The sequence below is a fragment of the Chrysemys picta genome, chromosome 6 (genome assembly GCF_011386835.1).
Source record: "Chrysemys picta bellii isolate R12L10 chromosome 6, ASM1138683v2, whole genome shotgun sequence".
In the NCBI taxonomy this organism is placed as follows: domain Eukaryota; kingdom Metazoa; phylum Chordata; order Testudines; family Emydidae; genus Chrysemys; species Chrysemys picta.
The window spans coordinates 36,528,912-36,551,101 of NC_088796.1; the positions used below are offsets into that span (position 1 = coordinate 36,528,912).

Below are 22,190 nucleotides of genomic sequence, written 5' to 3' on the forward strand. Positions count from 1 at the left end.
CAAATCTTTGGGAATGAGAGCCTTCTGCTACTTGAGCAGTCTACAGGGGTGGAGTGACTGTTTTCATGGCCCCTGCCGCCCCTCCTTCTTGGGACTTTGGGTGAGGGGGAGATGGGACTTTGTGGCGGGGGAGGGCGGTTAGAGATAGAATGCAGCGGGGCTCTGTCCTCCTGCCTCCGGTCCTGCAGAACATCTACAAGGCGCCGGAGCGTGTCCGTTTGCTCCCTCATTAGTCCAAGCAGTGTTTGAGTCGCCTGCTTGTCTTCCTGCCGCCACCTGTCCTCCCGTTCGCTGTGTGATCGCTGGTATTGTGACATGTTCTCCCTCCACTGGATCTGCTGTGCCGCCTCGGCTTGGGAGCAGCTCATAAGTTCTGAGAACATCTCGTCCCGTGTCCTTCTCTTTCGTCACCTGATCTGCGCCAGCCTCTGGGAGGGGGATGCCAGGGTAGCTCGGGAGACACTTGCAGCTGTGGGACGGGAAAAAGGGAGTGAATTCCTCACAAAGATACAGTTTCGCGAACAATGAATATAGTCTTTCTCTGTGAACAAGACCATGCACATAATTACCTATCACATGCGCACACATTACAAGGTCGAATTTTCGGCCTTCCCATTGAGTGCCTGGGGTCTTGCTGTACAGATCACACAAGCGGGGCCGGACCACAGAATTTGGCTAGCAGGCGGACATGGTAAGGCGTAGACTTTTGGCTGCTTAAAGCTTAATTTATAGCAGTGCCCTCCTTTCACGTTCCAAGCAATGCTCCTAGCGTTGGCCAGTTCCTGCTGCCGGCAATCCGGCCAGCATGAACTCTACCCCGTCCCACCCCCCTCGCGACTGTTCCCAGGAAAGATCCCTGCATGCTGCCCCTGTCCCGCCTCCACCGCATGGCTGTAAACTGCCGGTTACAGTTATGTAAAGGAACAGGCAATCAGTCCCAATACTAACATTCCCCTAATTCAAAGCAGGTCACCATGAGTGATATCACTCTGATGAGGATTTCGGAGACAGAGAAAGAGCGCATGCTGCGTGAATGCCAGCAAACACCAGGGCCGTATGCCGCCATGCTTTGCGAGGCAATGATCCCAGAGTACTTGCTGCTAGCCTGGCGCGGAAAAGTTTTCTACCATGGAGGATGCAATAAGGCCGCTCTCCCCAGGGACCTCATGCAAAGGCTTTCACAATACCTCCAAGAGAGCTTCGTGGAGATGTCCCAGGAGGATTTCTGCTCTATCCCCGGACATATTTACAGAATTTTCCAGTAGCTGCACTGCATAGGACTAAAAACTAAAGCGCCTAGGGCAAACTAATCATGAAAAACCCATTGTTAAGATACCATTCCTATTCTGTTCAAAATAAATGTTTAAAACAGTTACCTACTGATCCTTTCCCTGATTCACGGTCCGGGTTACGGCCTTGGGAGAGTTGGTAGGGGATCTCCGTGAGGGTGATGAAGAGATCCTGGCTGTCGGGGAAATCAGCGTTGAAAGCGCTGTCGACTGCCTTGTCCTCCTCATCTCCTTCTTCATCTTCCCCGCCCGCGAACAGCTCCGAGGAAGCGGCCGTTGACAATACCTCATCGTCAGAGTCCACGGACAGTGGTGGGGTAGTGGTGGCGGCCTCACCTAGAATGGAATGCAGTGCCTCGTAGAAATGGCATGTCTGGGGCTGGGATCCGGAGTGTCTGTTTTGACTCTTTGGTCTTCTGGTGCCCTGTCTCAGCTCCTTGATTTTCACGCGGCACTGCGTTGCATCCCGGCTGTATCCTCTCTCTGTCATGGCTTTTGAGATCTTCTCGTAGATCTTCGCATTCCATTTTTTCGATCGCAGCTCCGAAAGCATGGACTCATCACCCCACACAGCGATCAGATCCACGACTTCCCAATCAGTCCATGCTGGGGTCCTCTTTCTATTCTGCGATTGCATGATCACCTCTGCTGGAGAGCGCTGCATCGTTGCCAGTGCTGCTGAGCTCGCCATGATGTCCAAACAGGAAATGAAATTCAAACTGGCCAGACAGGAAAAGGAATTCAAATTTTCCCGGGACTTTTCCTGTGTGGCTGGTCAAAGCATGCGAGCTCGGACTGCTGTCCAGAGCGTCAACAGAGTGGTGCACTGTGGGATAGCTCCCGGAGCTATTAGCGTTGAATTCCATCCACACCTACCCTAATTCAACATGGCCATGTCGAATTTAGCGCTACTCCCCTCGTCAGGGAGGAGTACAGAAATCGATTTAAAGAGACCTCTTTGTCGAAATAAATAGCTTCATTGTGTGGACGGGTGCAGGGTTAATTCGAGTTAACGCTGCTAAATTCAACATAGCCTCCTAGTGTAGACCAGGCCTCAGAGATCAGTTTTTTAAGCTTCAGGTTTTTTATTTTTATTTTTTTTCTCAGTTCACTTATTTATGTCTTGCAGCGAGGCCATACCACAGCAGGTATGCCTGAGTCAAGGGAGGTGAGTAAAAAAGAAATATTTTGATTCATTTTTAATGCTCAAACATTTCCAGCCAAACTGTCTGCTTTTAACTCCTTTTGGACAAAACCAGCCCGTAGCTCTGTACAGAGGGCTTCCAAGCAGTGAAATAGTGGAGTTCCACTGTGCAAGGAGATGTGGGTGGCAGAACTTGGGGTGGCTACACAGCAGTTTTACATTTCCCTGGCTGAATCTTCCTGATCTCACCAGAGGGAGTCAGGGTCCATGCATGCACACAAGGATACTGAATTAAGATTGCATGGGTAACCATAATTCTGGCATTTTCTACTTTTTTGAGAGCTTGACTTTGCAGCCTTAGCAATGTTCTTTTAATGGAACTGCTTCGTATGGAATATATTATATAGGCCAAATTCATCAGTATACTCCAGCACCACAAGGAAATCTGGTTTAGCTTATTGGTGAACAAGGCCCAAAGAACATATTTTGCCTACCTTTTAAAACGTTAGACATTATTTTTGTCTTGCTCCATACAGCAATTAAAATAAGTCACACACAGTAATTTAAAAAGGAACAACTTCAGGAACAACATCTTCTGCTTCTTTTGTCTCATTAAAGATAACTACTGTGCCAATTCTACAAAACCTGGCCAATCTGGGGCTTTTATGGGCAGTCTGATACTTCATGCCCATATTATTGCTTTGATCAGTGGTGCCTCAACAGTGTTTTTAAATGTGGGCAACTGACTCCTTGTTTTCAATCAGAATTAATTCTTCTTTGTAAATGAACCCTCACTGCTCTCTTAGAAACAACCTAAAAGAGTAAAGGAACTTCTTCTCACTCACTGTGACCCATCTTCCTGGGAACCTAGGGTTACCATGCGTCCGGATTTTCCCGGACATGTCCGGCTTTTGGGGGCTCAAATCCCCGTCCGGGGGGAAATCCCCAAAAGCCGGGCATGTCCGGGAAAATCGGGAGGGCTCGGCTGGGGCCTCTTTGGCCAGGGCCAGTGCGGGGCCGGGCCGGGGTCGCGGGGCCGGGAGCCAGGGGGTCCGCTGGGCCGCGGGGTCCGCGGGGCCGGGAGCCGGGGGGGTCCGCTGGGCCGCGGGGCCGGGAGCCGGTCCGGGTCCGCTGGGCCGCGGGGTCCGCGGGGCCGGGGGGTCCGCTGGGCCGTGGGGCCGGGAGCCGGTCCGGGTCCGCGGGGCCGGGGGGTCCGCTGGGCCGGGGGGTCGGCTGGGCCGCGGGGCCGGGAGCCGGGCCGGGCCCGCGGGGCCGGGAGGTCCGCTGGGCCGCGGGGTCCGCGGGGCCGGGAGCCGGGGGGGTCCGCTGGGCTGGGGGCCGGGGGGTCCGCTGGGCCGGGGGCCGGTCCGGGCCCGCGGGGCCGGGAGCCGGGGGGTCCGCAGGGCCGGGAGCCGGGGGGTGCGCCGGGCCGCCAGGGGCCGGCAGTGCTGGGCGGGCCGGGGGTGGTCGGCCGGGGGCCGGGGCCGGCACCCCAGGGCCCGAGCCGACCCAGGCTGGAGCCGCCGGGGGGCCAGCCTGGGCCGCTCCTCCTCCCCCTACACTCCCCCTTACCTGCTACAGGCTTCCTGCGAATTAAATATTCGCGGGAAGCAGGGGAGGGGGCGGAGACTTTGGGGAAGGGGCGGAGTTGGGGCGTGGGCGGGGCTGGGGGCGGGGCCGGGGCCTGTGGAGTGTCCTCCATTTGGAGGCACAAAATATGGTAACCCTATGGGAACCCAAATAATATAATATTTCCAGGGGTGCCAGATTTTTGGCATTTTGGAGACCCTTTTTTTCTGGAAGGGTGGCTTTGAGTGTACATATGTAGTTTGTTGTTTGTTTTTTACTTTAAACATCACTCACCTCCTGAAGGCTTAACTTAAGGTGAATTTGATTGGCGATGTGATTTAATTGCCTGTGCATCCAAACAAACAATCACTCTGTCATCTATATGTCTTGCACTGAAATAATACTAGAAATTCTAAAAATAAGCAAGAAGTGTAACAACTTGGGAGAGATGTTAGATTTACATCTAACATCTGTTGGAGTTGGACAACACTGAGTTGGACAACACTGCATAAAGTGAAAAGCCTTCCATTTATCAGGCATCATGACCAGTCAGCAGTCACACTGTAGTAGGAAAGACAAGCTTGGAGTACTACAGCAGAAGACATTTCCTTCTCTCCTATTTAATTAAATGAAGGGATGTACTCTGATCATAACCTGAACAGATTTGTGTAAACTCAAGGCATTGTGGTCCCATATTCAAACTGAACTTCTAGACCTAAGGTTTGCTCATCATTAATCATGCCATGAAAGAGGCATCAGAAAAGTACATAATAATAACTGTACTGATTTCTGTGTCAGTTAAATTGTAAATAACTAATATTCAGGACCTGAGCCTCATCTGGTATAAATCCGAGTCATTCATTGCCAGTGGGACTATGCTGATTTACATCAGCTATGGATCTCTCAATGGGGAAACAGGGAGCAGAGTGTAATTGAGAAGTGGACCATAAATTTTGTGAGTTGGGAGCAAAGAGACCAGGGGTGCCATTTCAGAAAAATTCTGTGGGGCGAGCAAAGTTTACTTTTCTAATGACCATGTCCAAAGTCTGAGAAGCAGCAGAAGGGGAGGAGTGGAAGACATAATAGAGCACATAGATCTATGAAAAATCTGGGCGTGGGGGGAAAACCAAGGTCTTTGTGGGGGGGCACTGTTCCTCCTGCCTCAGAGAAAATAATGCCCCTGAAAGGGGCACACGACTGAGACTAGGTCTACACTACCCGCCTGAATCGGCGGGTAGAAATCGATCTCTCGGGGATCAAATTATCGCATCTCGTCGGGACGCGACAATCGATCCCCGAATCGACGCTCTTACTCCACCAGCGGAGGTGGGAGTAAGCGCCGTCGACAGGGAGCCGCAGAGGTCGATTTTGCCGCCGTCCTCACAGCGGGGTAAGTCGGCTCGGATAGGTCGAATTCAGCTACGCTATTCGCGTAGCTGAATTTGCGTATCTTAAATCGACCCCCCCCCCCCGTAGTGAAGACCTGCCCTCAGATACAGAAGGGTGAGAGGGCGAGAGACAGCTGTTGCTTTTAACATGGGCTGTATGTTTTCTATTTTATTTCATCACTTGTCTAAAAAGCTATAGACTCTAGAATTAATGGCCATCAGAGCACTTGGAGCAGGGCTGAGGTAGCACAAATGATATTAAATGGAAGATGCCCCATGATAGAACAGTATCATCTGTTCAGAAGCCTCTTGCTGCTTGGTGCCACTGTTGAGATGACGCCAATAGCTAATAACATTATGGCAATTTTTTAATTAGAGAAAGGCTCCTGTGTTCTAACGCTGATTTCCATTTTCTCATGAGGAAAAGGTCTGTCAAAGCAATTCAGTGACGGGTCAGCTCCCTCCCTAAGCATCACGGTCATGCTAACTACAACAGCATCAAAACCAACATCATAAATACAGCCTGCTTCAAGATGCTCCTTTTGGGGAAAGGAGGGAGTAAGAGGGGTTTAATATACCCTTATCCAAATATAGACCCTGAACCTGACATGCGTGTGAGCAGTTTCCTGTAGGTGGGCAGACACCCTTTGCTTAAAAAGAACGCCCTGTTGTACACCCATATTGAGACCCACAGGAGTCATTGGGCCCACACAGATACAAGGGTCAACCCACAGGAATCAGATTGTAAATTCATTACTGTTATCATTCAATTAAAAATCTGTTTAGTCTTTTTTGGTAGGGTTTGTGGAACAGAATACTCAAGAGAGCCTTCATTACTTTAGTCTAGTAAACCCTATAAATTAATTATTATTGGCACTTTCCCAGAAAGTTATATACACACACACTCTGGGAGAGAGATCTGAATGGGCGTGGTGAAGATTGGTTTTGAGTCTAGAGTACATTCTCCACTATGGTCAGGGCATTACTGTATTGCAGGATACATTTAAGATAACATATAGGTTGTTAATCGTGCCCAAAGATGTTATCCAACCGGTTGATTCCCAATACCTGTGTGTCAAAAATGTCAATGGGGAGCATTGGCTCCTTTCTGCATTGTCTGTAGGCTTGCCAGATTATCAAATTTTGGTGGTTTTTTTCAGAACCAGACTCAGGATCTGCTTTTTGGTACAGTCAGGAACCTAGTGTCTGTTAAGGCACTTGCAAATTGGATTAAATATTTGCTCTTTCACAGCTTTTTTTGTTTGTTTGTTTTGCTTCTTTTTAAATGGTCTAAAACATTTACAAGATTTTGATGACGGGATGTCTCCTGCCTCCTCATCTTTTTGGAAATGTGTTTAGATTTGTGCTTGTTAAAGGACCAAATGGGATTTTTAAATGAGGTATGAGACTCACTTATATCACTTCTGCCTAAAGAATCTCCAGGCAATAACTGAAAGAGGAAACTATGAAATGAACTGGCAAGAGTTTCCTTGTTTTCTTTGGAAGTGAGTAGGAATCTATTTTATAACCACGGCTTAGGAAAAAGATATGTAATTAACTCCCTCAGTGGTGTATTCTACTCACCAATCTGCTTTCGGTCTGATTTTATATTTGTCAGAGAACCCTGTATAATGCCTGCAGCTGTTCTTTTCTCTGTTAATTAGCTGACCCATAATTCAATTGTCTGTTTTATATATATATTTATGAATGTTAAATATATTTGTATATTTTACATTCATAAATCTTACATATGTTAAATCTTAAACAGTACTTTTCCCCCCCTAAAAGCTATGCATTTTTCTTGAGTGCTAGTCAGGATTGTACAACAACTTGATATCCCATATAATTTAAGACTTCAGTAAATGATCTGCAGGTGATACTAATTATTTAAAGTTTCTCTTTTTCAATATGTTTAACAGACCTTGGTTAGTCTACCTTTTTTGCTGCCTCTTTCCTAAATGGTTATAAAGGCTGTTTGAAATTTGAAAGGTTACAGATTTAGTTTAGATTCCTCACAAAAACAGCTTTTTTCCTGAGTCCCAACTAGGGTTGTCAGGCATCCGATTTTTGACTGGAACGCCTGGTTGAAAAGGGACCCTGCTAACCGGGCCACCAAAAGTCCAGTTGGCAGTGCAGCAGTGCTAAGATAAAAAGAACAGGAGTACTTGTGGCGCCTTAGAGACTAACAAATTTATTAGAGCATAAGCTTTCATGGGCTACTGCCCACTTCTTCGGATGCATATAGAGTGGAACATATATTGAGGATATATATATATATATATATATACACACATACAGAGAGCATGAACAGGTGGGAGTTGTCTTACCAACTCTGAGAGGCCAATTAAGTAAGAGAATTTTTTTTTTGAAGTGATAATCAAGCTAGCCCAGTACGGACAGTTTGATAAGAAGTGTGAGAATACTTACAAGGGGAGATAGATTCAATGTTTGTAATGGCTCAGCCATTCCCTACACTTACCTACATGCCTCCAGCTTCCATCCAGGACACACCACACGATCCATTGTCTACAGCTAAGCTCTAAGATATAACCGCATTTGCTCCAATCCCTCAGATAGAGACAAGCACCTACAAGATCTCTATCAGGTATTCTTAAAACTACAATACCCACCTGCTGAAGTGAAAAAACAGATTGACAGAGCCAGAAGAGTACCCAGAAGTCACTCCTACAAGACAGACCCAACAAAGAAAATAACAGAACACCACTAGCTGTCACCTTCAGCCCCCAACTAAAATCTCTCCAGCGCATCATCAGAGATCTACAACCTATCCTGAAAGATGATCCTTTACTCTCACAGATCTTGGGAGGCAGACCTGTCCTCACTTACAGACAACCCCCCAACCTAAAGCAAATACTCACCAGCAACCACACATCACTGAACAAAAACACTGACCCAAGAACCTATCCTTGTAACAAAGCCCGATGCCAACTCTGTCCACATATCTATTCAAGTGACATCATCATAGGACCTAATCACATCAGCCATACCATCAGGGGCTCGTTCACCTGCACATCTACCAATGTGATATATGCCATCATGTGCCAGCAATGCCCCTCTGCCATGTACATTGGCCAAACCGGACAGTCTCTACGCAAAAGAATTAATGGACACAAATCTGACATCAGGAATCATAATACTCAAAAACCAGTGGGAGAACACTTTAACCCGTCTGGCCATTCAATGACAGACCTGCGGGTGGCTATCTTACAACAGAAAAACTTCAAAAACAGACTCCAACGAGAGACTGCTGAGCTGGAATTGATATGCAAACTAGATACAATCAACTCAGGATTGAATAAGGACTGGGAATGGCTGAGCCATTACAAACATTGAATCTATCTCCCCTTGTAAGTATTCTCACACTTCTTATCAAACTGTCTGTACTGGGCTAGCTTGATTATCACTTCAAAAAAAATGTTTTCTCTTACTTAATTGTCCTCTCAGAGTTGATAAGACAACTCCCACCTGTTCATGCTCTCTGTATGTGTGTATATATATATATCTCCTCAATATATGTTCCACTCTATATGCATCCGAAGAAGTGCTCTAATAAATTTGTTAGTCTCTAAGGTGCCACAAGTACTCCTGTTCTTTTTGCGGATACAGACTAACACGGCTGCTACTCTGAAACCAATGCTAAGACAGGCTCCCTGCCTGCCCTGGCTTCACACAGCTCCCAGAAGTGGCCAGCATGGCCGGATCCTAGTGCTGGGGCGGCCACAGGGGCTCCACATGCTGCCTCTGCCCGAGCGCTGGCTCTGCAGTTCCCATTGGCCAGGAACTGCAGCCAATGGGAGCTGCGTGGGCAGCGCCTGTGAGCGCAGGCAGCACAGAGAGCCCCCTAGCCCCTCCACCTAGGACCCAGACATGCCAGCCACTACCAGGAGCTGCGCGGAACCAGGGCAGGCAGGGAGCCTGCCTTAGCCCTGCTGCACCACTGACTAGGAGCCACCTGAGGTAAGTGCCACCCGACTGGAGCCCGAACCTCCTCCCGCACCCCAATCCCCTGCCCCAGGTCGGAACACCCCTCCCACACCCTAACTCCTTCCCAGAGCCCGCACCCTTCACTCCCTCCCTCACCCCAACCCCTTGCCCCAGTCCTGAGCCCCCCCCTGGATCCCGCACCCCAAACCCAGCCCCGAGCCTCCTCCCGCACCTAAACTCCCTCCCAGAGCCTGCACCCCCTTCTCTACCCCAACCCCCTGCCCCAGACCTGAACCCACTCCCGCATCCTGAACCCCTCATTTTTGGCCCCACCCTGGAGCCCACACCCCAACACTCTGCCCGGTGAAAGTGAGTGAGAGGGGTGGAGCTCAGAGAAGGGGTGGGGCAGGGCTTCAAAGAAGGGGCGGGGCCAGAGGTAGGGCAACAGTATTCAGTTTTGTGTGATTAGAAAGTTGGCAACCCTAGTCCCAACAAGCTCTTACTCACAAGCATAACCCTGACATCAGTGGGGACAGATGTTAGGAGCTGCATTAAATGGTTTTTGGGTTTTCCATGTTATGCTAATATTTACAGCTAAATCTTCTATTTTTGTGTTAAGTGCTTCCAGCAGTAAAAATCTGTTGCAAGTGAAAGCCCTAATTTATATACCTGGGTCACAATTCTGTGACCTTTGCATGTGTTATCCTCAGTCATGTGAATCATCTCATTGCAGACACTGGGACTGTTTCAGTGAATGAGGGTTACATAAGTAATGGTTGGCGCATAGGTGCCTCACTATACACCTCTTTGGAATTATTGTGGGGAAGTTCTATGGCCTGTGTTATACAGGAGGTCAGACCAGATGATCACATGGTCCTTGCTGGCTTTGAATCTATGAGTTTAGCATCTGCAATCAGTCAGCTTCAAATTAATATTACAAATCCAGATTTTGCCATCGAAGTGCCTCATTAGAGGCAGATCTAAATGCATTTCTACCTCTTCAACAATTAATTACTTGCGGCAGCTGCCTTTCTCAAATAACATTATGTACATGTGTGATTATGACACATGCAATTAATTGACACAGGACTTGGCAATGTTGTTATTACCAGTGAGGATAGCACAGAATCCTTCTCTAGTTTCATAGAGCGCTACCTATGATTAATTACAAAGTTTCTGCAGAAACAAATCTAGATGTCTGTTTTACTTGCTTACGTGCATTACTTATGGTCATCTTCTCTAAAGTATTTTGTGACATTCTTACACTTTGCATGAAATATGGTGGTTTCTTGAAGTTCCCTCTTCATTCGTATTTCCCTCCCTTTTTTATATTATCTCCCTTTGTTTTTGAAACCATTAGCACTATAAACTGGGAATGTCTGGCTATATACAGAAGCCTAAGGGTTTTAAAACTGTGCACAGAGACTGTGAGTATAGCTGGTTTGAAAAAAAGGAGGTAAATCTCAATATCTCTGTTTCCATTAGTTTAATTATCAAATATTTCCTTCTAGCTACAGTACCTGCTTGAAAAATTGGGAAGAGAGAGAGGGGAGAGACTCTTGAAATTTTCTAAACTTGTTTTAATTTTTCAAATGCAGACCAATACACTAAGCTAAGCCCAAAGGAGACACAGCTGTGCATCATTGGAAATGTAGTCCAGTTGAGGAGAATGGGGGCATGTCGAACTCAAAACTCCCATTAGATACCCATTGCCCCAACCTGAAATGAAATGTTTTGATTAGGGAATGACAAAAGTAAACACTTCAGAAAATTTTTGATTTAGAAATGTTGAACTTTTCTTTCCACAAAATATTTCAATATTTTGAATTTGCATCCTGATTTGGTACCAAGACAAATGTCAAAATATTAGAATTTCACATGGGGTGGAAATTTTGTTTTTTTAATTTGTGCTACTATTGACTCCTACTCATGGGATTAAATTAAATCAATAGAGCTAGTCCACTTCTGCCAGTGAAGAATTTGTCCCATTGACTCCAAATACAAGACCATCCTTCCTCTTATACAAACAAAATTGATTCCAGCCCATTTGGGCCCCATTTTGTTTGGAATTCTATAGATGATGATTTTTCATCCTCCCCCCCTCACTTATAACCAAAATGACATGTTGTTATTTTATAAAATTGGTTAATGCTTCTATGAGTTATGACAGGTTGGCTGGGGTGAAGAGGAGTGACAGGGTAGGCTGTCAGTTGAGGGATGATGAGAGGGAGTACAAGGAATGGCTGTCTCAGATGGGAAGAGGGATACTGAGACAGGAAGCAGCAGCAGCTGGGGGGCATATATATATAGGAGAGTGGTAAATAATAAAAAGTTCAGGTCATTGATACAGAGTGATATGGATCACTTGATAAGCTGGGTGCAAGCAAACAATATATTGTTTAATATGACTAAATGTATACATCTAGGAACAAAGAACGTGAGCCATACTTACAATATGGGGGACTCTATCTTGGGAAGCAGTGACTGAAATAGTCAGCTGAACGTGAGCTCCCAATGTGATGTTATGAACAAAAGTGTTAATGCGATCTTTGGATGCATAAAGAGGGGATTTTCAAGTAGGAGTCAGAGGTTATTTCACCTCTGTATTTAGCACTGGTACAACCACTGCTGGAATACTGTGTCCCGTTCTGGTGTTCGCAATTCAAGAAGGATGTTGATAAATTGGAGAGCATTCAGAGAAGAGCTATGAGAATGATTAAAGAATTAGAAGACATGCCTCATAGTGATAGACTCAAGGAGTTCAGTCTATTTAGCTTAATGTGACAGTCACGTTCCAGATACCCCAACGAGAAAATAGGGGGCATGAACCCCAAAGAATAAGCAATTACATCAAATGATTGTATACAATGTTGTCATATTATAAAATTATATCAAGTAAGATCTTTTATGAAAGCTTGATGGTCATTATGAGATATGTATACAGATTGTGGCTATGTATTTGTGTATATAAAAAAAACTGTGCTAATAATTTGTGCTGCAATATTCAGCTTCACATCACAGAAGGGTGGTGGGCAGTCAGGCAGGGAGGGGTTGCTTCCCCCCAGATGAGATTAGCTCCGAACACCTAGCATTGCACAACCCAGGAAAAGACAAATGTTGGGAAAACCATTCCAGTTAATGGGAATACATTGAGACATCCTGGCTATGAAGTTGAGAGGGAATTTCACCTGCCCTGAATCACCATCTGTCAACATATTCTGAGAGAGTGGGGAAAAAAACAAAATGGAAAAAACACTTTGAAGAGAAATATATCCGGAAACTGAGGGAGAGCATCTAGGTGAGACGCTATCTGTGAAATGCAGTTAGGGGGTATGCTGGGAAATGGTTTAAAGGCAATGGGTAAATTGTATTAGAAAAGGGATTTTTACCTAATTTGGAAGTGTGAAGCCTGAGGTGGCAGTGTTATATGTATTTTCTGTGTAACTTATGTATGTTTGCTTCCCCTGCTATTTCATCTTTGAATCTATGGTTTTTCCATCAGATAATCTTGTTTGTTTGTTTGTTTTTACCCCAAGCCGTTCTCTGGCATGCAGATTGTGAGGAGTGTGTGCGCCAAAGCAAGCTGATGTCTGGGGGGCTCGTTTCACACCTTGAGAGGTGTCAAACCAGAGGGGGGAAATCCAAGTGTCTGGTAGTTAAGAACTCGGGGTGGACAGATTTGGGGAGATTCAGGACCAGAAGGGTTGTTGGGGTCACACTGCAAGAAGTAACTAGGCTAGTGGAAGCCAGGGTGGGACCTTTGTGCTTGTGGGCTGGCTACTGGCGTCAGGGCTCTGAGCTGTAGCAGCATAGCATTAATGTTTTCAAGGTTACAGGGAAGGCAGTGACAGAACCTCTTACTGCTCTGGGCTCAAAACATCACACTTAACAAAGGAAAGGCTAAGGGCTGACTTGATTACAATGTATAGGTGCCAACCTGGGGAACATATGTTTGATAATGGGCTTTTCAGTCTAGCAGACAAAGATCTAACACAATCCAATAGCTGGAAGTTGAAACTAGACAAATTCAGACTGGGAACAAGACAGGTATTTTAAACAGTGAGGGTAATTAACCATTTTAACAAGTTAACAAAGGTTGTGGTGGATTCTCCATCACTGACAGTTTTTAAATCTAGGTTGGATGGTTTTTGAGACATGCACTAGTTCAAAAGGAATTGTTCTGTAGCCTGGGTTAGACAGGAGGTCAAACCCAATGATCACAGTGGCCTTGGACTCGATGAATCTTCCTCACTATACTGATGAGCAGACTGGGGCACAGAAAGACTGAATGGTTTGCCTAGGATTACAGAGAAACTCTGTCACTTTCCAGCCTACCCTCTTCCTTCACACTGTGGAATTAATGGCAATGAAAGGAGACAATATAGCACTATGAATCTGTGAAGTAATCACCATATGGCTTTACTGTGTGATTGCTAATGAGCTTATTAAAAACTAGAAGACAAAATTACAATTCTGTGTGATTTCAATTTACATTAGGCAGGGCTTTTAATTAGCTGCAAGCACTTCATAAAATACTGCAGCCTAATAACATTTGCAATGTGAAAACTTTCCAGCCTGAATTGAAAATGGTGATTGTAGAGGTACATCCAGCCTTCACTTGTCTGGGAGTGCTGTAACTCCCTTGCTAGGGCAGAAAACTACAGAGCCTTTCACTCAGGCTGAAATTCACCCCTCTGCAGAAGGCCAGAACAAAGACTATGCACTAATTCAAGCCCAGTATTGCTAAACTCAGGAGTTCAAAAATCAAGAGACTGGCTTAAAAGTCATGTTTGTTTTGTTTTTTTCAACTGGATTTAAAGCCTTTAGGGTGTACTTGAGTCACGTTTTCAAAGCTTTTGTCCATAATCGTGAGGGCTAGGAACTTAATTTTTTTTTAAATAGTTTTAAAATGAAAATTGAGATTTTCATGTAATCACCTGGCTCCAGGAGCTGGGGCTTTAAGAAAAATCCTAAATATTGCAAGGCTCATGATAAATTTGCAAGAGTTGGGAACACTGCAGGCCATAAATGGGCCTCAGTTAGTGCATAGGCTTTGTGCTGGTCCTCTACATAGGTCTGAATTTATATCTTGGTTATAACAAAGCAGCTCAGTATAGATTTAGTCAAGTGGCTCATTTTCTTCTATCTGTAGCTAAGCTTCCAAGGAGTTTAAAGTAGCACAGCAAAAACCACTGAATGTTTTTCCTGTAGTTTTCACCAAGATACAATAAATAACAAATTCCTACAAATATCTTACTTCATTTGAAAGACGCCAGTACATGAAGCGGAAATACTTCACCCTCAAAACGGGTTGTGTTTTTGGAAAATTGGAATGCATGTTTGAGGCTATGGTTTGTTTTGCGCTGTTACTTTACTTTCTCCCTTTAGAGATGCTGTAATAAGTGCACAGTGTCTTTGTTTAGTTCCATTTTTAATTATGAGGCAATTCTGGGAGTTTCTCATCACTCTTGTTTTATTCTTAAAGGGTAAACTTCATAGTGACAGGAACTAAGTGGGACTTAACTGAGGCATAAGTATTGAGCTGGCCCTCTGCATGGGATGAATATTACCCAAAGTGAGTAAATCTGTTTATTCATAAGAGTGGTGTAAATCCCAAATGTTAGCAAAGAATTCACCAAATTGTCCACTTCGACATATTCTCACAATGGAGGATGTTTATTCCTATCCTGCCTAACAGTTTAACTGATTCCTCTGTTCTAGCAGAGCTTAGAATAAAGTATTTCTAGTTTAGTATGAGGGTAACTCCTAAAAATTAAAAAAAAAAATTACAAATCTTTAAAAAGGTCCAGAATCACTGAAGACCATTGCCATATATTGATGGAACAGACATATCACTGGTTTTATTTTGAGCCCTCAACATTCTTGTTTCCAAATGAAAGGGTTGGTACCTTGCAGTTCAGGCAGAGAAAGCAATGACAGCAGTGACTCATGGTGCTAAGCAGGAGTAGTCAATTTATTTTTTGTCTAGGTCCAAATTTCTTACTCAAGGTATAGTCAAGGTCCAGACTCCAGAAGAACATTTTTTTCAAACCACAATAACGATAATAAGTAAATAAAAAGATTTCACGGTCCGTTCAAAAGCATTGGGTGGTCCAGATTTGGCCCGTGGTCTGCCTATTGACTATCCCTGCGCTAAGGTATTCTATGTATTTCATGTTGTAGTCTCTGCAATATGGAGATAGCAAGCAGAGTAATTAACATGGGAGAAGATTATGTGGACTGACATGTAGGGGTAGATTCAGCACTGTTGTAATCAGGTGTAACTCCTCTGGTTTAAGGGGAATGCTACCCTCTTACCCAAGGGCTGAATTTAGCCCTTAAAGTCAGGTCAGAATTGAAATAAATAAGTTCATTTGAATGATTGAAGGCAGTCTAAATAAATCAGCAGCAAAACAGAGAAATAAGATGTCTGATCACATAGGAAACTGGACAGAAAGGTTTTTACAATGAAAGCAAGAACTAACCAAGATTAACAGTGCCTTTGTTTTGTCCAAGTACTGCTGAATCACTCGCTACTGGAATCTTTCCTGGTGCAAGTCTGCAGCATTTTTTAAAAATCAGTGGATATAAAAGCTTACAGAACTGAATGCTGGCAGTCATCACTATGAAAGTGTTTAGCATTTCCACAACCCCGCTTTTAAAATAAGAGTTTCAGTAAGGAACATGTTTGGGAAGGTGCATGATATCAGCCAGAAAATCAAATTAACAGAAGGAACTTCCAGCATATGGGCTCTGATTCAGCAGAGGGTTTACACACATTCTTAAGTGCCTTGCTCAGGGATGTTTTCCTGAGTCCCTGGCACCTGGGCAAGGATACCTGCCTCTCTAAGTGTTAAAAGCTGGGGTTGAACTGGGAAGATCAAAGGTTCTCTCCACATTTCAGGGTATCAGTAAAAGAATCTGTTTGCTGAACTGACTACAGGAAATAATTGTAGAGGGGATTACCATAGGAAAGGAAAGTGCTAGAGGCAAGCTGCACATGTAAATCCCATGCTTAATGTAGCCCCTGACCAAACAGTGGTACAGAGATGTTTAACAAAGTCATAGGGATCAAAATAGAGCCCAATGGCACGTGAAAAGAAATGCAACTACATCACCAAATCAGCTCAAAAAATAAACTTCTAGAGCTGGAGCAGGAATAATGAAAATATCAATTGGCAACATTTCAAGGACCCTTAAGTTTTAGTTGGTCCCTTGGTGCAATATAATCACTGATGTAAATTTCCTTTGACAGAATAAGCTTAAATTTACAAGTTTTCCACCAGAATAGGGTATTGTTGCTTTTCTGCCAAAATAGATCAAGGTATACGCTTGGATTCTGTATCAGTCCAGAGCTGTATACTGTGGTGTAAACAGTTTGGGAGTAATTACACTAAAAGCTCCCAAGCACAGTCTTCCCAGGCCACACCAGATCTCTTTATCAGAGGCATTTCGTCATTGCGTATCTATGCCAATTTTCTCTTTATGTTAGCAAGTCTTCTGTATGGCAGAGTGCAGAATCATCTACTCTATAGAGCAGATCTGTGATACTTTGTTATTCACAGGTGAGTCAATCCAGCACACTTGTTTAGCAGTGGGCTAGGGCTTCAGCTGGTATAAATCTGTGTTGCTCCACTGGCTGCAGTGGTGTTATTCTGGTTCAAACCAGTAGGGGATCTGGCCTGGTACCTGTTTAGCAAATTAGGTAACAAGTTTGGAACACATCTCTCCTCATTCTGGATAAGCCCAGGGGAATCTCAAAATCTATGAATGTGAAGGTTGGCATCTTATTCTGGTACAACAGTTTTCCCCAGAAACTTGATACAATAGCCATTGCATAATTTTATCATTTAGCCAAATAACTGCTTCAGAGTCAAATGGAATTTCCCAAGGGCTCACTTAATTTAGGACATAGATAAATTGACCTGAGAAAAGGGAATAAATGGATAACAGATGAAAACAATTGCCCACCACTTCAAATAACTTATATTAACTAACACAACACTACAAAAATGTAATAAATCTACCTCGTTATGACCTATTGAATAATATCACGCCATGCACATAATTTCACATTGTCCATGCTGCAGGAGTTTAGTATTTATTAATGCTTTCATTCATTAGGTTAAGTGCAGTTGACTAACTTCACAATGCCAGGATTTCATGTGCCTGCAGCCTTCAAACCACAAGTCTAAATTTCCTAAAAAGGAGCATATATGTAATTTAAGCACAACTGTTTCAAGTTAAAGGCCAGCCTGGTATATTAAGATGAAATGATAATATATTGTTTATATTAGCAATATTGTTTGTGACCATCATTCTTCATGGTTGATTCTGCATGCTTTAATATGCTAGAGCACTATGCCAAGGGACACTTTAGGAAGAATCATTTTAACTGGATGATCTGGCATGTACTGCCATGGACAATCAGTTGTTTTGCTGCTCTAAAGCAAGTGCTGTCACAGGAGCAGGCTAATATTGGAAGCACTGAATGTTATTGACTTGCCTGTGTCCTGACACTATTTATGCAATCTGACTCATTAACATCTGCTCCCGTTAGAAAGCCGCAAATGAACCACAGCTGCCTTTCCTTTTAGAAGCTGTCTTTTTCCAGTATGTTAGTGACTCATTCAGAGCTGAAATTTTCTGAGGGAAATATAAGCCAGGCAAGGAAACACTCAGAGTCCACTTTTGCCCATTGATACGTAGCTGAAGCTCCCATTGACGTCCTTAAAAGTTGCACCCATATAATTGAGGGAAACTCATAGCTTGATGACACTAGTCCTTCCTGAATTGCTGTTAACTTTGTTTTCTTGGTTTCTCTCTCAACCACTGTTCCCAAGGTTTCCACTTGCCATAAAACCAAATAAGTTGATGTAAAATAATTTTTTTTAATTAGGAAAATAATATATTCCTCTGCTTTAAGTGACTCTGAACAATGGCTGGTCACAAAAGCTTGAGAAATCTTATTTTTAGCTTCCATAAACAGGACCCATCTACCTGTTCTTCTGTTAGTTTCAGTGTCACTTTCACAGCTGCAGCAATTCAAAGCCTTCTTTGAGGATGTCCTTAGCTGAGAAATCCTCAAAGGAGGCCTGAGTCTGTGGTCAAAAGCCTGAGGTTTGGCAGATATGCTGGCCTTACAGTAAGTGATGAAGATCCAGGAGCCATACAGGGGGATGCTGAATATCTGGGAGAAGGAGTTGGGGCATAAGGAAAGGGGAGGTGAAACTGATTGTTCATGAAATCTTCTTGGCAAATTTTCCTTGACATCTCTAGTTGGGTGGAATCCTAAATGTGCTGTTCTTGCACAAACTAATGTAACACTGGTCTACAATTTTTGAGAAGTCGTCTACTTCAGAGATAAAACGTGCTATTTATTGTGTATTTTGATGTGCTGAATTCAAATATGACAATTAAAACAACTGATTGGCTACTGTTTCTAAGATATTTAAGTTTTTACATTTTATGTCTATGTATATTGTGTAGATAGTAGAGTTTTAATCAAATTGTAAACCTAGGTCTTTTCATGTGTTTATGGTTGCTTTACATGATAATATTTCATCTGTCCTGTTTATATAACACTTTAAAAATCAGCAAAAGGGTTATATAAATAAAATGTATTATGAATCAAAAGGCAAAAAACTATTATGTACATAGTTTAGACCTATTCAGGGTCTACTCGGCGCTTCTTGGCTTGTCTCTTGTCTTCATTAAATGGAGCATCTCTTGTCACTGTCCAGCAATAGTCTGCAAGCATTGATGGGCTCCATTTGCCCTGATAGCGTTTCTCCATTGTTGCAATGTCCTGGTGAAATCGCTCGCCGTGCTCGTCGCTTTTTCAGTGGAAAAAAATCTAGATGAGCGTGCAAAAAATATATCTTTAGTGACATGTTGCAACCAAGGCTTTTGTATGCCTTGAGGAGGTTTTCCACCAACAACCTGTAGTTGTCTGCCTTGTTGTTTCCGAGAAAACAACACTGTGGTTTATTGCCACTAACTGGAAGGCTTTCCATGCCGTCATTTCCTTGCCACGCAGTGCATGGTCAAATGCATCATCTCGAAGAAGTTCACGAATCTGAGGACCAACAAAGACACCTTCCTTTATCTTAGCTTCACTTAACCTTGGAAATTTTCCACGGAGGTACTTGAAAGCTGCTTGTGTTTTGTCTATGGCCTTGACAAAGTTCTTCATCAGTCCCAGCTTGATATGTAAGGGTGGTAACAAAATCTTCCTTGATTCAACAAGTGGTGGCTGCTGAACACTTTTCCTCCCAGCCTCCAATGACTGTCGGAGTGGCCAATCTTTCTTGATGTAGTGGGAATCTCTTGCACGACTATCCCATTTGCAGAGAAAACAGCAGTACTTTGTGTATCCAGTCTGCAGACCAAGCAAGAGAGCAACAACCTTCAAATCGCCACAAAGCTGCCACTGATGTTGGTCATAGTTTATGCACCTCAAAAGTTGTTTCATGTTGTCATAGGTTTCCTTCATATGGACTGCATGACCAACTGGAATTGATGGCAAAACATTGCCATTAGGCAGTAAAACAGCTTTAAGACTCGTCTTCGATGAATCAATGAACAGTCTCCACTCATCTGGATCGTGAACGATGTTGAGGGCTGCCATCACATTGTGGAAGCATCGATGTTGTTGCAGGCTACAAGATCACCTTCCATGAAGAAGAATGGGACAAGATCCTTTGGACGGTCACGGAACATGGAAACCCTAACATCACCTGCCAGGAGAGTCCACTGCTGTAGTCTGGAGCCCAACAGCTCTGCCTTACTCTTGGGTAGTTCCAAATCCCTGACAAGGTCATTCAGTTCACCTTGTGTTATGAGGTGTGGTTCGGAGGAGGAGGAGGGGAGAAAATGTGGGTCCTGTGACATTGATGGTTCAGGACCAGAAGTTTCATCCTCTTCCTCGTCTGACTCAAGTGAGAATGATTCTGGTGCATCAGGAACCGGCAGTCCTTCTCCGTGGGGTACTGGGCGTATAGCTGATGGAATGTTTGGATAATGCACAGTCCACTTTTTCTTCTTTGACACACCTTTCCCAACTGGAGGCACCATGCAGAAGTAACAATTGCTGGTATCAAGTATCAAAGGGGTAGCCGTGTTAGTCTGAATCTGTAAAAAGCAACAGAGGGTCCTGTGGCACCTTTGAGACTAACAGAAGTATTGGGAGCATAAGCTTTCGTGGGTAAGAACCTCACTTCTTCAGATGCAAGAGGTTCTGCATCTGAAGAAGTGAGGTTCTTACCCACGAAAGCTTATGCTCCCAATACTTCTGTTAGTCTCAAAGGTGCCACAGGACCCTCTGTTGCTAATTGCTGGTATGATCTTTTAGCTCTCTCCAAATCATTGGCACTGCAAAAGGCATAGATTTCCTTTTCCTGTTCAACCACTGGCGAAGATTTGTTGCACAAGTGTTGCAGCATATGTGTGGGGCTCACCTCTTGTCCTGATCTCCAATTTTGCAGCCAAAATAAACATGATAGGCTTTCTTAACCATAGTGGTTATACTGCGCTTTTGTGATGCAAAAGTCACTTCACCACAAACATAGCAGAAGTTATCTGCACTGTTCACACAAGTACAAGGCATCTCTGCTCACTTTGGCTAAACAGAAATGTGTCCCTTTGCAAAATCAAACACTGACAAATAAGAGAGCACGACACTGTATGATTTCTAGAGCTGATATAGAGCAATTTGTTCAGCAGAGTGATGTAAGCCTCATTATGATTGCATCATCCATGACTTCTAGGAATAACATAATGCAATTCATATAATCTATGATGCAATACCAGCTTCAGATTGCATCATTCATTGTTTTGCCTAAAAAGCAAGTACTGTCCAAACCCAGTCATAGATTTATTCATAGACCCAGTCAAAGATGTATTTTAGTCATTTCTGGTTTAAATTGAGCTCCCTTCCCTTTATAACTCACTTATCCTCCGCCATTCCCAAGTCAAGGGTGGTATATACTGACCCAATAGCATATCTTGAAAACTAGAGCCAATCAACAATTTTAAGCATCATTTTCGAATTATTTATTTCAGAAGCATTTTGGCTGTAGAGCAATGAATTTGATTGTATTGGACTAGAAGTCTCAACCAGAAGTCTAACCTTTAAATGTGTTCATTGTTTGTTTACATGATTATGTATGCATAGGATGAAGCCAGAGGCTGTGGAATATGTGTTTCTGTATTATCAGCCCCGTTCTTGCCAGATTCTGTGAGCAGGCTCTGCCTTTTGCTCACAACTTAACTTTGCTTTATAGCAGCAAAGCTTTGACCACTACTTTTAGTTTAGGCCTTAGGCCTCTAATACAAGGGCTTATGTTTCAGGCCCTCTTCCTACTACAAATATCATTGAAAATAAGGTAGGATCTGAGGCTAATATAGGGAAAGAACAAGTTCAAAATTACTTAGACAAGTTAGATGTCTTCTAGTCTCCAGGGCCTGATGAAATCTATCCTAGAATATTCAAAGGAACTGACTGAGGATATATCTGAGCCAAAAAGTCATGGTAGACAGGAGAAATTCCAGAGGACTGGAAAAAAGCAAATATAGTGCCAATCTATAAAAAGGGGAATAAAGACAACCTGGGGAATTACAGACCAGTCAGTTTAACTTCAGTACCTGGAAAGATAATGGAACAAATAATCAAGCAATCAATTTGCAAACACCTAGCAGATAATAAGGTGATAAGTAACAGTCAGCATGGATTTGTCAAGAACATATTATATCAAATCAACCTAATAGCTTTCTTTGACTGGATAACAATGAAAACAATAACAATAGCAAAAAAATATGGAAAAGCCTTGTGGATGGGGGGAAGCGGTAGATGTG

The 22,190-nt window shown here is 43.7% G+C and overlaps 1 protein-coding gene across 3 annotated transcripts in view; it reads left to right on the top strand.

The window, feature by feature from the left end:
* Positions 1-22,190, top strand: part of RAB3C (RAB3C, member RAS oncogene family) — a 207,796-nt gene that overhangs the window by 34,446 nt on the left and 151,160 nt on the right. The window contains exon 3 of one of the 3 annotated variants that reach the window (XM_065599004.1): positions 966-1,299. The exons of the other annotated variants lie outside the window; for them this stretch is intronic. Within the exon in view, the coding sequence (XP_065455076.1) occupies positions 966-1,265 (300 nt within the window). The 3' untranslated portion in view covers positions 1,266-1,299. Of the gene's footprint in view, positions 1-965; positions 1,300-22,190 lie in introns of those variants that run through there. 3 annotated transcript variants of the gene reach the window in all.